This window comes from Heterodontus francisci, chromosome 24, assembly GCF_036365525.1.
Source record: "Heterodontus francisci isolate sHetFra1 chromosome 24, sHetFra1.hap1, whole genome shotgun sequence".
Taxonomy (NCBI): Eukaryota; Metazoa; Chordata; class Chondrichthyes; order Heterodontiformes; family Heterodontidae; genus Heterodontus; species Heterodontus francisci.
Window position 1 is genome coordinate 50,098,444 of NC_090394.1, and position 18,736 is coordinate 50,117,179.

Sequence of the window (18,736 nt, forward strand, 5' to 3'; positions counted from 1 at the left end):
TCTCTGTTAAGAAGCCTTTCATTAAACTTTTTAAAAAAACTCTTGAAATACTACATGCATTGTCAGAAAAATCACTTCCACCATTTTCAAGAGGCTCCTTTATCGAATTATGTCCATGTTTTCCTGTGGTCGTCTTTGTTTTACTAGCAATTGCTGTTCTGTTCAGTTTGATATCAACAAACTTTGATATCTGTCCCTTTATGTCCAAGTTCAGATGTGGCTATGTACATGTATAAATCTTGCACAAAAAGCACAATAAAGAACAAAAGAACAAAAAACAAAGAAAATTACAGCACAGGAACAGGCCCTTCGGCCCTCCAAGCCTGCGCTGATCCAGATCCTCTATCTAAACATGTCGCCTATTTTCTAAGGGTCTGTATCTCTTTGCTTCCTGCCCATTCATGTATCTGTCTAGATACATCTTAAAAGAAGCTATCGTGTTCGCATCTACCACCTCCGCTGGCAACGCGTTCCAGGCACCCACCACCCGCTGCGTAAAGAACTTTCCACGCATATCCCCCCTAAATTTTTCCCCTCTCACTTTGAACTCGTGACCCTTAGTATTTGAATCCCCCACTCTGGGAAAAAGCTTTTTGCTATCCACCCTGATACCTCTCATGATTTTGTACACCTCAATCAGGTCCCCCCTAAACCTCCGTCTTTCTAATGAAAATAATCCTAATCTACTCAACCTCTCTTCATAGCTAGCGCCCTCCATACCAGGCAACATCCTGGTGAACCTCCTCTGCACCCTCTCCAAAACATCCACATCCTTTTGGTAATGTGGCGACCAGAACTGCACGCAGTATTCCAAATATGGCCGATCCAAAGTCCTATACAACTGTAACATGACCTGCCAACTCTTGTACTCAATACCCCGTCCGATGAAGGAAAGCATGCCGTATGCCTTCTTGACCACTCTATTGACCTGCGTTGCCACCTTCAAGGAACAATGGACCTGAACACCCAAATCTCTCTGTACATCAATTTTCCCCAGGACTTTTCCATTTACTGTATAGTTCACTCTTGAATTGGATCTTCCAAAATGCATCACCTCGCATTTGCCCTGATTGAACTCCATCTGCCATTTCTCTGCCCAACTCTCCAATCTATCTATATTCTGCTGTATTCTCTGACAGTCCCCTTCACTATCTGCTACTCCACCAATCTTAGTGTCGTCTGCAAACTTGCTAATCAGACCACCTATACTTTCCTCCAAATCATTTATGTATATCACAAACAACAGTGGTCCCAGCACGGATCCCTGTGGAACACCACTGGTCACACATCTCCATTTTGAGAAACTCCCTTCCACTGCTACTCTCTGTCTCCTGTTGCCCAGCCAGTTCTTTATCCATCTAGCTAGTACACCCTGGATCCCATGCGACTTCACTTTCTCCATCAGCCTACCATGGGGAACTTTATCAAACGCCTTACTGAAGTCCATGTATATGACATCTACAGCCCTTCCCTCATCAATCAACTTTGTCACTTCCTCAAAGAATTCTATTAAGTTGGTAAGACATGACCTTCCCTGCACAAAACCATGTTGCCTATCACTGATAAGCCCATTTTCTTTCAAATGGGAATAGATCCTATCCCTCAGTATCTTCTCCAGCAGCTTCCCTACCACTGACGTCAGGCTCACCGGTCTATAATTACCTGGATTATCCCTGCTACCCTTCTTAAACAAGGGGACAACATTAGCAATTCTCCAGTCCTCCGGGACCTCACCAAGTGCCACACTTACTTCCTATCACTGTCACACTTCAGCATATCTTTTGACTCATTCTGAATTAAGCCAGGAGAGATCTGCCAGTATTACATTAAAACACTTGCACATATTACCTTTCCACGTTAGCCTTGCTTTCTGTATCACAATTTTTAAATTGCACTTGAATTAGCCCCAATTTTAACTTGGAGCAGGTATTGGGCAGGCAGGGGTCAAAACAAATGGCAAACCCCACTGATCTCAGCTGCGTGAGGCCTGGATTGATGTTAAGACCTGGGCCTCATCAACACGTCTCCAGTTAGTTGACTGTCCAAAGCTGGTAGGAAGAGGCAGATGGCCAGCAGGAAGAAGCAGAATGTCCAGCAGCAGGAGAGACCACTGGCCGGGGCCAAATTAATGGTTCCCAGCTCTAAGGTAAGTTGCGGGAAGGTGGTTTCGAAAAGGTCTCGCCATTGGGAAGGGGGATCCTGCTCCTATTGGCCACACAAGGAAAGTAAAAAATATTTTTTACAAACTTACCTCCTTGGGCTTCTTCTGGCCCTGAATCTTCCTCCCGTTAGCTTCACTTGACAGAAAAGCCACAACGGGTTCCCCGTTCAGATCACTGGTTAAAATTGCATTAAGGCCCTGATAGCATTATCAGAACCTGAATCGCATATTTAAAGAAGGACACTGCCAGCTTCCTACGGTGTCCTTGCTGCCTGCTCAGAAGAACAAGTTAAATTTGAAGACCGAGGGAAGGGAGCGGGACATTAGTGGGTAAGTCTTCCAGGCAATTTTAACTTCCTACCCCCAGGTAGGGTTAAGATTACTCTTTTGCTGTCACTGGGAGATTATGGGAAAACCTTGCATCAGTACATTAACATTTAGAATGCTAAAAGCCTATACCAAAATTGTCTGACACACTACAACTGTAGGTCGCCTGTCATTACTGCCACTATTCCATGAGTCACCCGGGTCTGCTTGTCATTTTGGTCTTTCCCACAAATTTAGTTATGTTTTACCAATTTTCTTGTGTGTTATAGTTTGATTTTTGGGTTTTTCACCTGATTTTTAGGGCACCTGATAATCCCCTTTCCATTTTCAGCTGCCCAATTCTAATTTTGGTCCTGAGGCAGTGGTATACTTACCCCACCAACCCCCGTCTCCCCCCCACCCACCCCACCCCATCACATTCACCCTACTTCCTTTCCTTGTTAGTGATAAGCCTAACGCTGGGGCCTACTACCTGATCTGTGACATTTCTGCCTTCTGCACTTTCATCTGTGCAGTGGTGCAACAAAACCTACCAAGAGGTGACCCTGGCTTATTTATACTGTACAAATATATTAACTCTAAGGGTGAAAGGTCTGTAAACCAATTTTAGAATGCATTTAACTTTAATGGATGCCCAATCAGGGGGCCAATATTATTCATTTTACATCATTGTATTCCAACAGTGAATGAAGAAGAACTTGTGTAAGAGCACTTGCTTAGCTAAATCAATGATGCTAAGTTACTGTACTAGTACCATTGCTGTCTACGTTAATAATACGATGATCTATTTATGCTCTTACCTCTCTTTTGTAGAATGCACTATTCTTTCTGTAACAACAAATAGAAAACATTTTATTTGCTATCAACACCAATCCAGTTAAGTTCAACTATACAACTATGTTATTAGTTGATTTGATGGAATTAAGTTGCATCTGTTTTCTCTAAGTATGCTGAACTATTAGCTCAAAATATCATCATGCCCTTAATCAATAAGCTGATGCTTTCTGTTTCTGCAATCACCAGTCTGTGATTTTCCACCCACTGAAGTGAATGAGAGGAAAATAGCAGATGAGTGCACAGAAAGGGAAACCCTTGCCTTCTCTTTGTCATCTTGGTTTTTAAATGTCTACTTCTATCAACACAAACACAAGTCAAACTCTTTCAAGTTTATTATGAATTTAGTGGTGATATGGGGTTGCCAGTGTGTTAGTGTCATTTTTGGAACTAGATGCCCCTTATAAGCGTGTTCTAGATGTTTTCATCATGAGAAGACTCTAAACGGAGACACTATCCTAGAAAAAGGAGGAAACTTTAAGGCAACTTAATCTAGGCTGCTGGTTGTAACTAGTGTTCTGCTGCAGAGAGGGATCAATAGACATTTGGGAGCTTTCCCCCAAAGCTGAGAACCTAGGATAGGGAGATTGAAATGCATCACATGTAAAATCCTTACATTTGAAATTTAAAAAGTTGTTATTGTCTGGAATTTTAAATTTCCATTGATCAGAAAATAAGTGACAGCTGTCCTATGCTGGATTTCTGATCCTAGAATGCAGGTGGTATATCTTTATGTGACAATTATGCTAATTTACAAAGTCATTAGAGTTCAGTGATTTATCCAAAAAAAGTAACGTTAGAACTTTTAAATAAGAATTCAACAGTTTGCTAGTAATTTTCAGGCAGGTTGCAAAAACTGCACTTTAGTAGATCTCCCAAAATATTGCAAATTGGGGCCAAGGTGGGATTTCTATTTATGGTGCAACTGTGTCAATTCTTCTTTCATGTAGGCATAAGATCAACAAAGCATGCAATAATAAATTTTCTCAATGACAACTTTTTTAAAATATAAAATAGATTTTCTACTGCTATGAAATACTGAGAGATTTAGCGGTCACGACACATTAACAACAGAAGTGTTTTAAGACTGCATCAATACTTACTTGACAGGAAAAAAATGCAAAAGAATAGAAATCAGAGATTAGTTACAATCAGTAGAGGTTCATGTGTTTTTAAACTTTCTTACAGATTACACAGACTGGTCAACTCTAGACATGGGGTTTCAACTTTTCTGAATGGTTATCCTTGATTGGTCTAATCATTAAGAAGAGTTCAGTTTATTTTATTTATTTAGAGATACAGCACTGAAACAGGCCCTTCGGCCCACCGGGTCTGTGCCGAACAACAACCACCCATTGATACTACTAACCCTACAGTAATCCCATATTCCCTACCACCTACCTACACTAGTGGCAATTTACAACGGCCAATTTACCTATCACCTGCAAGTCTTTGGCTGTGGGAGGAAACCGGAGCACCCGGCGAAAACCCACACAGTCACAGGGAGAACTTGCAAACTCTGCACAGGCAGTACCCAGAATCGAACCCCTGTTCCTGGAGCTGTGAGGCTGCGGTGCTAACCACTGCACCACTGTGCCGCCCCAGTCTAAAATAATTTAACAATTTGCGCAGTCCAATGAAATGCAAGATCGCCTGTGGACTCTGTGGGCCAATTTTCATGTAATTAACATCTTTATGTTGTTACGACCGAGATGGGAGGAGTGCACTGACTTTTCTGGTGCCACTTCTCCAAAGGTCACAACATATATTTAAATGTTTATCCAGTTACCGATACGCTCAATCATAGAGTCTATTTTTATCCCAGAATAAAATACACCAACCAGGTTTCTTTAATAAACAACAAAATTATCAGTTTATTATAAAACAAGACATAACCAGTAATGAAGCAAAGCATTAACACACAGATTGAAATATGAATGTTCCCCTTTAGCTTAGCCCCTCACACTCACTGGTTAATCGGAAAAAAGAGATTTTCTTTTTAGAGCTCTATTACAAAAAAAAAGACAAAAAAGAATATTTTGGCCAAATACTTGCTAATTTTTGAAGAAAAAAGAGAAGATATGGAAAGATGTCAGTTGTCCCTTTTTTGGTTTGATGTCCCAAATACACATAGAGGGCTACCACTGGGAACTTTCTCTGGAACAATTCGTTCAGGCGGCATCGAATATTTATCAGACAGGTTCTTCCAGTGTCTCAGGAGAAATGCAGCAACAGGGGTTTCAAGCAGGCCTTTCAGGACAAATGTACCATCAATTTCTCGATTTCTTATATTTGCTTCTCAAAGAGATGAAAGGCTGACAGGTTTTTCAAAGAGATTGAATAGGCTGAGCTGGGGTTTTGTCCTTCAGACTGATTTTTAAAACTCCAACTGACTGTCCAAAACAAACCCAAAACAATCTCAAGAATCAAGCCTCCTAACCACTATAAATATTAACCTGCCACTTCTCTGTAAACATCTCCCCAAAGTCAAAAAACCCCTGCTGGGTAATTATCTGAAGACAGGTGACTTCCAGTAAGTAGTTTGCAAACCAAGTCCAAAAGACCTTATGATGACCTTTTTTTTTAAAAAAAGTACAAAGTCCAGCATCTATGGAATCCTTTTTAGAGTTTTAAAACACAAGTCTTCAAGTTTAATAAAAAATGGCAGTACTTTCATAACAATGTGCACCAGTTAACAGGACTTCATTGCATGGAATAAACTGGGGGAGATCCGGAATGTTGAGACTCTCTTTTTGTGCATGATTCATGTTCCAGTGTGCTTGGTGGCAGCAGTTTCATAGTATTATAATGATGTGGAGGTGATGTAAATATACCTTCTGCACAAAGTTCCAGCTATCATGTAGATCTATAATAGATATCCATGGTTATGAGGGATTATGCTCTATATTGCAATACATCAAAAAGCCCAGTAAGACGATTCATTCAACAATTTAAGGCAGTTTTTTATCTTTATCTTTCTGTAAGCATTTGGTTCTCAATAAGCCTTTGTGTCTATTGATTTTTTATCTCCCAACACATTTACTGCCACATTTGGGTTTGCCAATGGGAATTCAGCCTTGTTCAAGTGTTTGGTCAAAGGAGAAATATAAAAGATTGATTCCAGGCAGGTCAGGCTGCATGAGTAATGTTCTGCGCCCATCTGCTAATGCCCACACCCGCATCAGCAAACAGAGATGGCCTGACGTCACTTTGGCAGGTAATTAGTGAATGCAGTTGTTCCAATTCCAAAATAAAAATGGGACAGCAGGACTCATGGCACCAATAAGATACATGAATGCTCAATTGACTATAATGTTGGAACATTTATTATCAGAAGCATTCCAATCACAGTATGGAATACTTTCAGTGACACTGCAAGAAAGAAGGCATGGCCTGAGTGACCGCAGCTGCCAAGATGATACGAAATTTGCAAGCTTTGTTGCATTTATGTGGCAATGACTACAGGGAACTATCTTCACAGATTTGGGCCAGCAGAAATTCAAATGCAGAGCATCTGTTGACAGGATACTGGCAACATTAGAGTTGGCACAACCAGTGACATTACTGATCAACTGCAGACTCAAACTTGTTTCTGTCACCTTCTAGGCATGCTACATTTTAGATATGAGGATGGTGCCATGGAATGGGATGTACGGCAAGTCTCCTCACAACCACCTCATGCACTTCAACTATTTCCTCCACTTCAACAGTCACTAAACTTGGGTCCAGACTGCTCCGTCACTTGCCTGCAGACTTATTCCTGCATATTGGATCTCCTTTTCGTTCATTTTTGACAGAAATGTCTTTCACTGTTCAACTTTGGCAAGGCTTGCCAATGGATTGACATAGCCTTTGAGCTTTTCAAAGACTATGAATTTCTGTCCTGTGGGAAAGACAGTTCCCTTTAATTGTTCACCTCCCTTTAATTGTTCACTTCCCTTTTAAATCTTACCTACATGCAATTTACTGTTCTCACCAGCCACCTCAAACTATTAATAAGGATGTTATATAATGGGCTGACTGAAGGAATTATTACAATTCTGTAGAAATTTGCACCATTTTTTAACCATTTAAAACATCCATCCGCATATGAACATTGGCCCACATGATTTACCACAGATCCTCTTGTTGAAAAATCTTATAATTATAATTAATAACCATTAATTTAATTAAATATTAAATTTATATGGACAAATATAATGTACATTCTGTGGGAAGTTATGCAACACAACTCTTGACTCCAAGCTGCTCACAGCAGTTCTAAACAGGATGTACTGTCGGAAGGAACGTACTGCTGGTTGAAAAGAATAAAATGCTAAGAAGCCTGATTTCCTTTCAGCACAGCAGAACATATGGTGTATTTGGCAAAGGCTTTGGTTGTAATTTAAACAGCATACTTTCAAAGTGAAATCTAGACCTTGATTAATGTTAACTGAATACACAGAACCTTCCATCAATATTTTATTTCTAGCACAAATTCACTTTTAATCATGTTAATTAAACTGTAAACTTTCAAAGTGGATGTTTCCTTTTACTAATCAAAACCATGAATTGCTTGGGAGACCCTAAAAACCTGCTTGCTTTAAGATACTTTTTTTTTTAGCAGACTGTAGGAAGAATATTGATAAAAGAAAGAGTCCTTTGTTTAGCCATCGGAACTTTTAAAAAAAACTTTCAAATAAAAATAATATTTTGAGTTTTCTAATATGTTCTAAACAATAACTGTAAGTACCGTGATTTAATCTGGTTAAAAAGGGCACTAATAAACTCCTCAAAATAATTGAGCCATTTTCAATAGTTGTTAAATTGTTTTTATTCTCTGGTGAAATTATTTCAATGATTCAACATCAAAAATGGTTGTTGTAGATTATTAAATGAAAGTTAATTGGAATAGTTTTTTTTCTTTCCCCTTCAAAACAAAGTAATGTCTTGCTTGACTGTAAGCAATGTTCAACAGCTATAAAAAATGAAATAATTTTATATTGATCTTAAGGTGCACATATTGTTTTTAGAATGTGTTCTGGAGTAGCCAGAGTTGGGCTATGCTGCCAGTTGAATCTTCTTGCAAATTCCATTGTCCCAAGTGATGAAAGAGGTTTCTGCAAGTGTACAAAACAAAATTGATGAAATGCAGGACAAAAGTTAGGAGTACATTAGTAAAATCTGGGAAGAGAAGTAGGTAGTAAATGATGAAATATAGAATCAAAAGCCAGAAGAATAGTCCTGATGTTCAAAGACACAGAATAGATTTTCAATGTGGGGTATAAAACTTATGTTGTGGGTTGACCAGGCATTCTAGAAACTGCCTTATTTTCATTTTGATTGATTTCAATGGAAATTAAATTCCAGCAGTTTCTACAGTGGACACTGCTCTGCAATACCAGTTGTACACCTGGGTGGCAAGTTGAATATGTGCCCCCATGAGGTAGGAGGGACAGAATGGGAGAAAAAGAAAAGAGAAGCAGTAGCAGGAACCAGAGAGAAAAATCTCTAGAGAGAGGAAGAAGCTGAAAAAAAAGATCAAAATGTGAGTTTCTTCTGCTTCCTTTGGCAATTCTTGATATTTTTATGTATCAAACTGAGTTGCAGTTGTGTATTGTAATGTTAACGTTTATGTTTTTGATGTTTTATGGTGATTGTTTTAAATACATTTGACTGCATCCCCTTCATAATCATCAAGATTGATTTCTAGGCCTGATATCTGTTGGTGGTGTTACACGATAGCTGCAAAGTAGTTCTGTCCGAGGTTGGTGGCATGGATCATGAATCAAAAATAAACCATTGCTGCTTTTCCCACATGTGGAGCATAGACCATTATTAACCATAGCAAAATAAATAGGGAAGTACAAAGCATATCAAATGGAAGGTAATAAAAATAAAGCAAATCCTTCCAATTTCTATTTCAATCCTGCATAATTACTGATGTTGCTAAGCTGTGTATGTGGATGATTTACTTAAAATTGTGAAGTAGGATGGTTACAAAAGGCGGAACATATATTATTAAAGATAAAGAGAAGAGGTTTAGAGGATTAGAGTGATATGATTGTGATTTAATTTGTCCAGCGGCCTGTTCACCAAATGTTTATGGTACCAGTGTGCAGAATCCTCAGGAAAAGTAGAAATGATTTTGAATCATTTGATCATACTCTCTTCCTCTATCTCCCACTCGCTGGAGAGAATTATCTCACATTTTGTATTGAAATCAAACAAAGTAGTTGAGATGTTAGTGAGGAAGACTTTGCGGGGTCGAATGGGCAGGGTGTGCCTTTATCATTTTCGATACCTAGGTCAATGCTGGGTGGTCCATCTGGTTTTATTCTTATTTGACTTTTCTGCAGCAGTTTGATACAACTGAGTAGCTTGCTAGGCCATTTCAGAGGGAAGTTAATAGTGAACCACATTGCTGTGGGTCTGGAGACACATGGAATCCAGGCTGGGTAAGGGAGGCAGATTTTCTCCCCTGAAGGACATAAGTGTACCAGATGGGTTTTTGCCACAATCCGATATAGTTCCATGATCATCATTATTAATGAGATTTTATTTTTGAGCGATGATAAAAATGTCTAAGTGGCTTTTAATTGGCTGCTTTGAAGTGAATATTAAATTTGAGATAATTGGCATTTTGCTTCATGCACTATGAGCACAGCAAATAGATACCAGCAGGACAAGACTTTTAATTACATGTGATCTCCTTTACTGTTGCTCACTGATAAAATGTTAAATGGTTTAGTAGTGAGGGATGAAGTATATTTTCATGTTTATTTCATGAAGATACACCAGGGTGTCTGAGTGCACTACAGCCCTCTGATGCTAATGCTACCTCTTTGACATTTATAGGCAGATTTGATGTTTGATCACTAAGGAAAGAGTTTAATTTTTTTATTAAATAAGAGATTGTTCCGGTCCAGGGACGTATCTGCATATTGTACCTTGAAGATCAAGGGATAGAATTTCCATGGAATTCTTCTAATCTCCTCTGGTGGTGGATCAGTGTAAACCCAGGAGATAAACCCTTGATAGTGCATAAACAGTTCTTACCTCATTTCAATACAGTTTCTACCTAAGTTAGGGTGGAAAATTGGAAGAACCCATGCAAAAATTCCAAGTATATGTATTGTTGGTAGGTCACAGGTGAATATAGTGGAGGTTGAAAGTGCAAAGGACTGAGCGGAAGTTTGGGCTGGGAGGCAGTAGGATTGGATTTAAGGCAGGGGCTTGGGAGGAGGAGCTTCAGTTCTACTGGGCCTGGGGTCAGGAAGTGCTCAGTGAGAGGAAAGGAGATGTAATGTGGGGGAATTGGGGAAAGGGCGGGCGCCTGGGAAGGCTTTATTTTAAAATATTGTCGGTGTGCTCTAGACAGTTCTGTATGAGGCTGGGGCAATGTGTAAATATTCAGCAAGGTGTGTCCATGGAGAGGTTGCTGAGATTAGTAGAAAATGGATTGATGGAGGGAGCACTGTGCCATGGTGGTCTGCCCAAAGGCATGTCCTCTGCTCTTTCTCTCCATGCAGGAGAGATGAACATGTCTAAGGAAGAGGCTACATGAGGTGGCTTCCATTGCCTTCCTCAGACCAGAATTGGAATTGAACCCACATTGTTAACATTCTTCTGAAACACACACTCGCCATCTAGCTAACTGAGCTAACCAGTCTAACGGAGGGAGCAGAGGAGATTTATTAGAATGTTACCATGGGTAAGGGACTTCAGTTATGTGCAGATACTTGCTGGGATTTTTCTCTCTAGAGCAGAGAATATTAAGGAGAGATTTAATCGAGGTGTTCAAATTATGAAGGATTTTGATAGAGTAAATAAAGAGAAACTTTTAGTAACCAAAGGACACAGATTTACAGATTGACAAAAGAACCAGGGAAAGAGAAGAGAATTTTTTAATGCAGTGAGTTGTTATGATCTGGAATTCACTATCTGAAAGAACGATGCAATAGTAACTTTCAAAGGGAGTTGGATAAATACTTGACCATCTTTAAATACCATTGCGCAATGCTAATTTAGAAGAATATTGAAAAGTATAAAATACTTACCAATTTGACCTTTGTTGTGTGGATGTTATTTCTTTTGGGGGCAGATTCCATGATATTTAGAGCTCCAGGCTGGAAATACACATAAAATTCTTCTTAGAAAACAAATTTAAATACAATGCTAAATAACACATTTGTACTTTCCACATCTAAACTAATAGCACAGTAACATGAGCATTACATATATCTGAGAGATATTGAACATCAGTGAAAATAAAAGAGATCATAGGACTTTGCAAGCCACCAAAGCTCAAGCAGTTCAAAATTATGATCCAAACTCAATTTTGACATCTGAGAATGGAATATTTATATAGCAGCTGTTTTGAGATTTGAAAGCACGTAAAAGATTACCCCTTTGTTGAACCCTCAGTTCCGGTATCAGCACTTAATCTCATACTGATTAAACTTAGATTTCTACCTTTGCAATCTATCTCATCCTATGACTATATGTTGGTCGGTCACAAAATATCTAGATGAATGTTTGCTCCGATATGGGGGTGAGAACATAGGCAGGCGAGCGCATAATTTTGCGGGTGCCAATTTGCCAGCACCATCATGGTTCTGGGCCATTTTCCCGGAGGTGGGATTGGAGGCGGAAGGACTGCGCTCCTGCAAGCAATGGGTAGCTAATTAGGGTAAGTTATAGGCCAATTATTAGAGGCTGACTGGAATTTTCAATTAGCCTGAGGGCCCCCCGTGGCGTTGGGAACAGGCCAGCTGCCTGGGGGCGGCCTCCCAGTAGCAAACCAAGGAGCAAGCGCTCCAGGCAGACTTTAAGGCCCTTCCCCACCCACCTGGCCACCTGTGGAAGGGTTTCCACTCCGCAGTGGTGGCCTGGCAGTTGTGGCCATTTTTTACTTCAATTTATTCAAAGTTGCTCAAGATGGAGCTGCCCCCTCTCTCCCTTACCTGCAGTGGCAGACTTCAGCTCCTTCCATGCTGGAGAGCCTCCTCTAGGCCCTCCAGCTTCAAGAGCCCACCTGCCATCCTTAGTTGGACAGCAAGCATGCCCTCTAGCCACTAATTAGCCAATTCTGGGAAAATCACTGCCAAGTGACTGCTCCCGACAGTGTGTGGTCGGAACCCCCATTTAGCCCTGACGTTATGGTCCCAACCCAAAACACAAAAGCCTGCTCCTGGTGTCAGCATGTTGTCACTGAACTTCAAAAGCTTTTTAGTTAACCAGTCATGTTTCCTTTGCAAAAGAAAAAATTGAAAACTAGAAAATAATTTGCTTTTAAATTTTAAAAAGTGATGAAAACTTATTGTTAAAAAATATATTGTGGAATGTTTAAACTAGCTGATGAAAATCTGGCAAATCAGGCAAAATTACACTTATCAATCTGTACTGTGGCCAAATGAACCAATTCTCACATTTTCGTGAAACGATATTGTTCAAATTTACCTTTTCAATGGGGCGCTCTTTGGTGTAATAGTCCTTAAATGGACCTCAATGCAAATCAGTAAACAGCACACTGGGTGAAGGAGATACCTCAGGCAAGTGGAAGATAAACTACACTCAAATAATGATGAATCTCACAACGCAGATAACATTCTGAAATATCTCATTAGAAATACAAAGTATGTTTCGTTGGTTTAAAGAGTGTGCATGGTTCAGGCTGCCCTTAAATGAATGATATTGCTGATTGGTGCTTTGGAGCAGAAAGGGTTAATTATTACCATATAAATGATTCCCTTTGTTACATAGAAAATGTCTTTGTTGATCTCTGGTTTGAGGTACAAATAATGGGGTTAATTTAAGATCTGTCACATGATGTGTATTCTCCAGTGATGTGTAATATTCCCTCCCCCTCATTCTGCAGAAGAAAAACAGAAGAAAACAGTCTCTCTGGATTGATGCCTTGTCCTTCACTACAACCATTAACACTCCCTTTGCCTTTGTCCCTGGACATACTTGCCCTTTAATCTCTCCTGCCCTCTGCCCTATCACACACCTTCCCTTTTGTTCTCTTCCCCACTCCCCCCACTTCACTTGCTTAAAACCGTATTCTTTTCTAACCTTTGCCAGTTCTGATGAAAGGTCACAGACCTGAGATGTTAACTCTGCTTCTCTCTCCACAGATGCTGCCAGACCTGCTGAGTATTTCCAGCACTTGCTGTTTTTATTTCAGATTTTCAGCGTCTGCAGTATTTTGCTTTTATTATAGAAGAAAATGCTGCAGTTTACTAAGAAATATCCTGCAGCTGATCACTGGAAAATTCCAAGCCCAATATGTATTATATTTGCCAGTGTAATATAATTAAAGTTATTCCTTTCCATGTTTTAGGTTCCGCACTTCCATTCCATGAGAATAATCCATTCAACATTTTGCGAGTGATTCAGGCAGATGGTGAGATTGAGAGGGGAATTGTTCAGAATGAATGTGTGAGCCAGGAGTGCATGACTGTGCGTTAAGAGACAGTGTGCAGCATCAAAAAATTTTTAATGTTGGTTTAAACATTAATACTGTTACTAACAAACAAATACACTGATTTGATTCACAGAAAGTATCTTTTACTACTCATCAGAATACTCTTAAGGAATTGAGTTTAAAATTAAATTACTGTATCACTTTTGCTGTCTTTTCTGACAGTTTATGCAAATATAGAGCAAAAAGTCAATCAATTCTTTAACTTTTCACCAGTTAGACATTATTCACAACTGAGAAACTACTCCTCATCCCAATAATCTCCTTTCTTCTCCTGAAGGCACTGACTCTTGCTGGGACGTAGTAGCATCTTGAAAGAGCCCAGCAACTCTCTGGAAGCTTTTTTAAGTGGCCATTCCTGGATAGGTGTTTGAGTTTAGATGGCAAGTGTTAGCGGGCTATTTATCTGAGCTGGTCGCCTGTCATCCACATGCACATCACACTTCCAGAAGGAGGGCAATGAACAGCAAGCAGAAGTTGGGACTTCGGCGGAATCGCACCCCCATTCCCCCACCTCCAGGCCCAGTTTAACAGTAGTGAGGCTAACCATAGTGTTCCAACTACTGCCCTGCCTGGATCAGTGGAAATGGAATCTGCAACCTTGTACGCAATGGGTTGTATCTTTATCCAATAAGCCATATAGGCAAAACAGAGTATTTATAATGCTCCAGGAAAGTGTTGTATGTTATCTAACCTCTGTGTTAGTTACTATACACAAAGCACTGACCATTCAAGATGGGATCAGTAATGCAGTAATGTGGACTCTTTAAAGATGGTTCTGCATATTCAGATAGGTCTTCACAGTACAGTACTTACTTAAGACTGCTCCCCCAAACCCAGAAGTTACATGGTGTGTTACATCATAGCTCTTACACTGCTGGCCTGATAACATAGCCACATCTCTTAAAGGTGTACACACACACAGAGAAAGAATCTGAAAGGTTAGAATAGTAGTGGTTTTATACCCAAATAATAGGAAGATATTTAGATAATTGGGACATTTTTCACTGAGTCTGAGAAAGTTAAGGGGTGACTTGATAGAGATCAGTTTATGATTATGATAGAGTGAAACTGATTGTTATTGGTTGGAGTGGCAGTAATGAGTGGGCACAAATTTAAGAATCAGAATGAGAAAGAGGAAGTTAGGGAACATTTATTTACACTGATTATACCTAGAATTAAAATCATAGAATGGTACAGCAAAAAAAGAGAGCCTCTCAAGTCTATGTCAGTATATCTTCTCCAAATGCACCATTTTTTTATTCATACATGGGATGTGAGCATGGCTGGTAATGCCAACATTTATTGCCCGTCCCTAATTGCCCTTGAGGATCTAATACCCTTACATTACTTGCTCCTCACCGTCTTTAATATTCCTCTTTGTCAAGAAACAATTTAATTCCTTAGTGCTTGGGGGTGAGAAATTGGGCTCTGTAGCTCCCTTTTTTTAGGCGCTAATCCGCCTTCCAATGCTTGAAAATGACATCCGAGATGTGCGTACATGCATTCAATGGGAAGTGTGCCAGACACCATCTTGGCAAAGAGGCTTGCATGCATGCAGACGACTATCAGTAGCATGAAGAGCAAGCAGATTATGATATCAATAAACAGCATGAAGTATCCCCCATCAGCATTACTTAAAGACATTATAAACTACTTAAAGGTGTGTTGCTTGATTAATTCCTCCAGCTGTTGAAGCAATTCTACACATTTTTGGAAATTTCCTATGCTTGTCTAAAGTTTCAGTAGTTTACAGGGAATGGTCTGGCTGGTATTGTAGTACTATTTTTGTGGCTAATAGATTTGTACTGAATCAAGTTGCTTCCAGACATATGTGGCCTAATAGACCTTCCTCTTGCATTTGAGCATGATGGAGAATGAAGAGAGGCCACACAGAGCAGGACAAGCTGCTAGAAGAGGGAGGAGGAGAAGGGGTCTCAGCAGGAGACCATATCCACCAAGATCTTTACAGAGCAATTCTCTTAACTCAAACTTCAGCGACAACCAATGCTTGAGATGCCTTCGCTTCACTAAAACGTGTGTCTGAAATCTAACAACTGCAACCTCAAAACAGGTCATGGATGGCATTGCCTGTGGCTGTCAAGATGACCATGACTCTTAACCTAACGTGTCTGACTCCTTCCAGGCTGCTTTTTTAATTATTTCATGGAATGTAGGTGTTGCTGGCAACGCCAACATTTGTTGCCCAACCCTAATTGCCCTTGACAACTGAGGAGCTTGCTAGACTATTTCAGAGGGCAGTTAAGAGTCAAACACATTGCTGTGAGTCTGGAGTCACATGTAGGCCAGACCAGGTAAGGACGGCAGATTTCCTTCCCTAAAGGACATTAATGAACCAGATGGGTTTTTACGACAATCAATTATAATTTCATAGCACCATTACTGAGACTAGCTTTCAACTCCAGATTTTTTTTTAAATTAATGAATTGAATTTAAATTCCACCAGCCACGATGGTGGGATTTGAACCCATGTCACTAGGGGATTAGCCTGGACCTCTGGATTGCTAGGTCAGTGACTTTACCACTACTCCACTGTTTCCCCTAGAAATATAAGCAATATCTCGCAGTTTACTACACTTATGCATAAGGGAGGTGCAATGAGGCTGAGGCTACCTATACAAAGAGAGGCAGCTTCATCTCATTCCCTCTTGCCAGAGACAAGCAGGTGGCATGAGCAGAAGGATTCGCTCAGATTGCAGCCATTCCCATGCTGCAGGGTGCAAGTGACTACTTGTTCATTGCTTTGCGTGTGTCTCATGTGAAGTCTGAACCAAAAGGGATTCCAGTCCCTCAATGTGCAGCTGGTGTGCAGCCACAGGCAGTGCATCATGCAGACCAATTCCCATTATTCTGGCAGTACACATTCCTTAATTCTGTGGCAGTCCTCTGTGCCAGCTGCATTTGACCCACTACTGCAAGTCAAAGACCGGCTACTGGGCGATGAATGTTTTCCATTCATGATGTGGCTCATGCTGCTGGTCCGGAATCCATGGCCATGTGTACAGCAGGTCTACAATGGGAGCTGCGTTGCCACAAGGAACACTATACAGCATACCAATGGCATTCTCGCGCAACGCTCCTGCTTCCTGGACCACTCTGGAGCACCCCTGCAGTACTCAGCTGAGCAGCTATCAAGATTTGTCATAGTATGCTGCATGCTCTGTAACACATTGATTATGAGGGAACAGCCCTTGCCACCACTCATCAGGCAAGAAGCTAATGAGCAGGTGTATGAGGAGGAGGAGGGAAAGGAGAATGGCAAAGTGGAGGAGGGGGAAGAGTAACAGGAAGTGGAGAATCAGGAAGAGGATGAAGTCTTCAACATAGACAGCCTATTTCTGCTCAGGCTCTACTTGATGAAATAATTGATGAGTGATACTAGTGGCCTCAACCACACCTCTCAATTCACCAACAGACCCAAGCTCCTTTCCCTTCCTCTATCATTGACCATCACATCGTCCTCTTTCCAACATCACAAAAATGGAAACCAACATAAAATGCACGTTCCAATCCACAACATCAGGATCCACTTGTGAGCTGATGACACCTAGCTCTACCTCACCGCCACCCCTCTCGACCCCTCCACTAACTCTGCTTCATCACACTGCTTATCTGATATATAGCACTGGATGAGCAAAGATTTCCTCCAACTAAACATTGGGAAGATCAGATCCATTGTTTCAGTACCTGCCATAAAATTGACTCCCTGGCCACCGATTCCATCCCTCTTCCTGGCAACTGTTTGAGGTTGAACAAGACCACTCGCAACCTTAGTATTTGACACTGAGATGAGCTACCAACCACAAGTCCATCATCAAGACTGTTTACTTTCAGCTCCTTAGCATCACCCATCTCCGCCTTGGCCTCTGCTCATCTGCTGCTGAAACCCTCATCTGTGCTTTTGTTACCTCTATTCTTAACTATTTCAGTGATCTCCTGGCCGGCCTCCCATCTTCCTCGGTCCATAAAATTGAGATTATCCAGAACTCTGCTGCTTGCACCAAATCCTGTTCAACCACCAACCCTGTTCTCACTGACCTCAGTTTTAAAGTTCTCATTTTCAAATCACTCCATGGCCTCACCCCTCACTAACTCTGTAACTTTCTCCAGCCCTTCGAGACCATATGCTCCTTCAATTCTGGCCTCTTGTGCATCCCCAATTTTAATCACTGCACCATTAGAGGCCGTGTCTTCACCTGCCTAGGCCCTAAGCTCTAGAATTCCATCCCTAAACCTTTCTGCCTTTCTACATCTCTATCCTCCTTTAAGACACTCCTTAAAACCTATTTCTCTGTCTAAGCTTTTGGTCAGCTGTCCTAATATCTTATCACTTGACTCGGTGTCAAATTGTTATCTGATAACACTTTTGTGAAGCACCTTGGGATGTTTCACTATGTTAAAGATGCTATATAAATACAAGTTGTCGTTGTTGTTCCAGTCTTGTCAACCAAGAGAAATAATCTGTGACCCTTTCATAACCCTTAATGATGTCTATCAAGGCACCTTCTCAGCTTAATAAAAGTGGGTACGGTGCGGGTGTGTGATTAGAATTGCTGTAAAAGTCTTACTCCTCTGTTCCAACTGCCATAAAACTACACTACAGACCAAAATGCCCTGTATATTTTTACCATCCTTGACACAATTTGCTGCACATCAGCAAATGTTAACATTGGTCCCTACATTCCTAAGTCCAGGTCATTTATGTTGTAGTAAATAACAGAGACACCAACACAACCCCTTTGAATTACCACACACCAGATCTTTGCAGCTGTTGAAAACTGGTTTTGTCCCTACCTTTAACTTCCAGTGTCCAAACCATTTCTCTATCTCTAGGGCCACATTCCCATGTGTGTTATTTTTTCCATAAATCTTTTACTTAAGTACCCTATCAATTTTTTTTCTAAATGTATATGAGCCACATCTTTTAT

The 18,736-nt window shown here is 40.5% G+C and overlaps 1 protein-coding gene across 1 annotated transcript in view; it reads right to left on the reverse strand.

Moving 5' to 3' along the window:
• Positions 1-18,736, reverse strand: part of rgs11 (regulator of G protein signaling 11) — a 145,724-nt gene that overhangs the window by 32,129 nt on the left and 94,859 nt on the right. Inside the window, exons 9-10 of the mRNA XM_068056849.1 lie at positions 11,362-11,430; positions 3,289-3,312 (exon numbers count right to left, since the gene is read on the reverse strand). Of these exons, the coding sequence (XP_067912950.1) occupies positions 3,289-3,312; positions 11,362-11,430 (93 nt within the window). The remainder of the gene's footprint in view (positions 1-3,288; positions 3,313-11,361; positions 11,431-18,736) is intronic.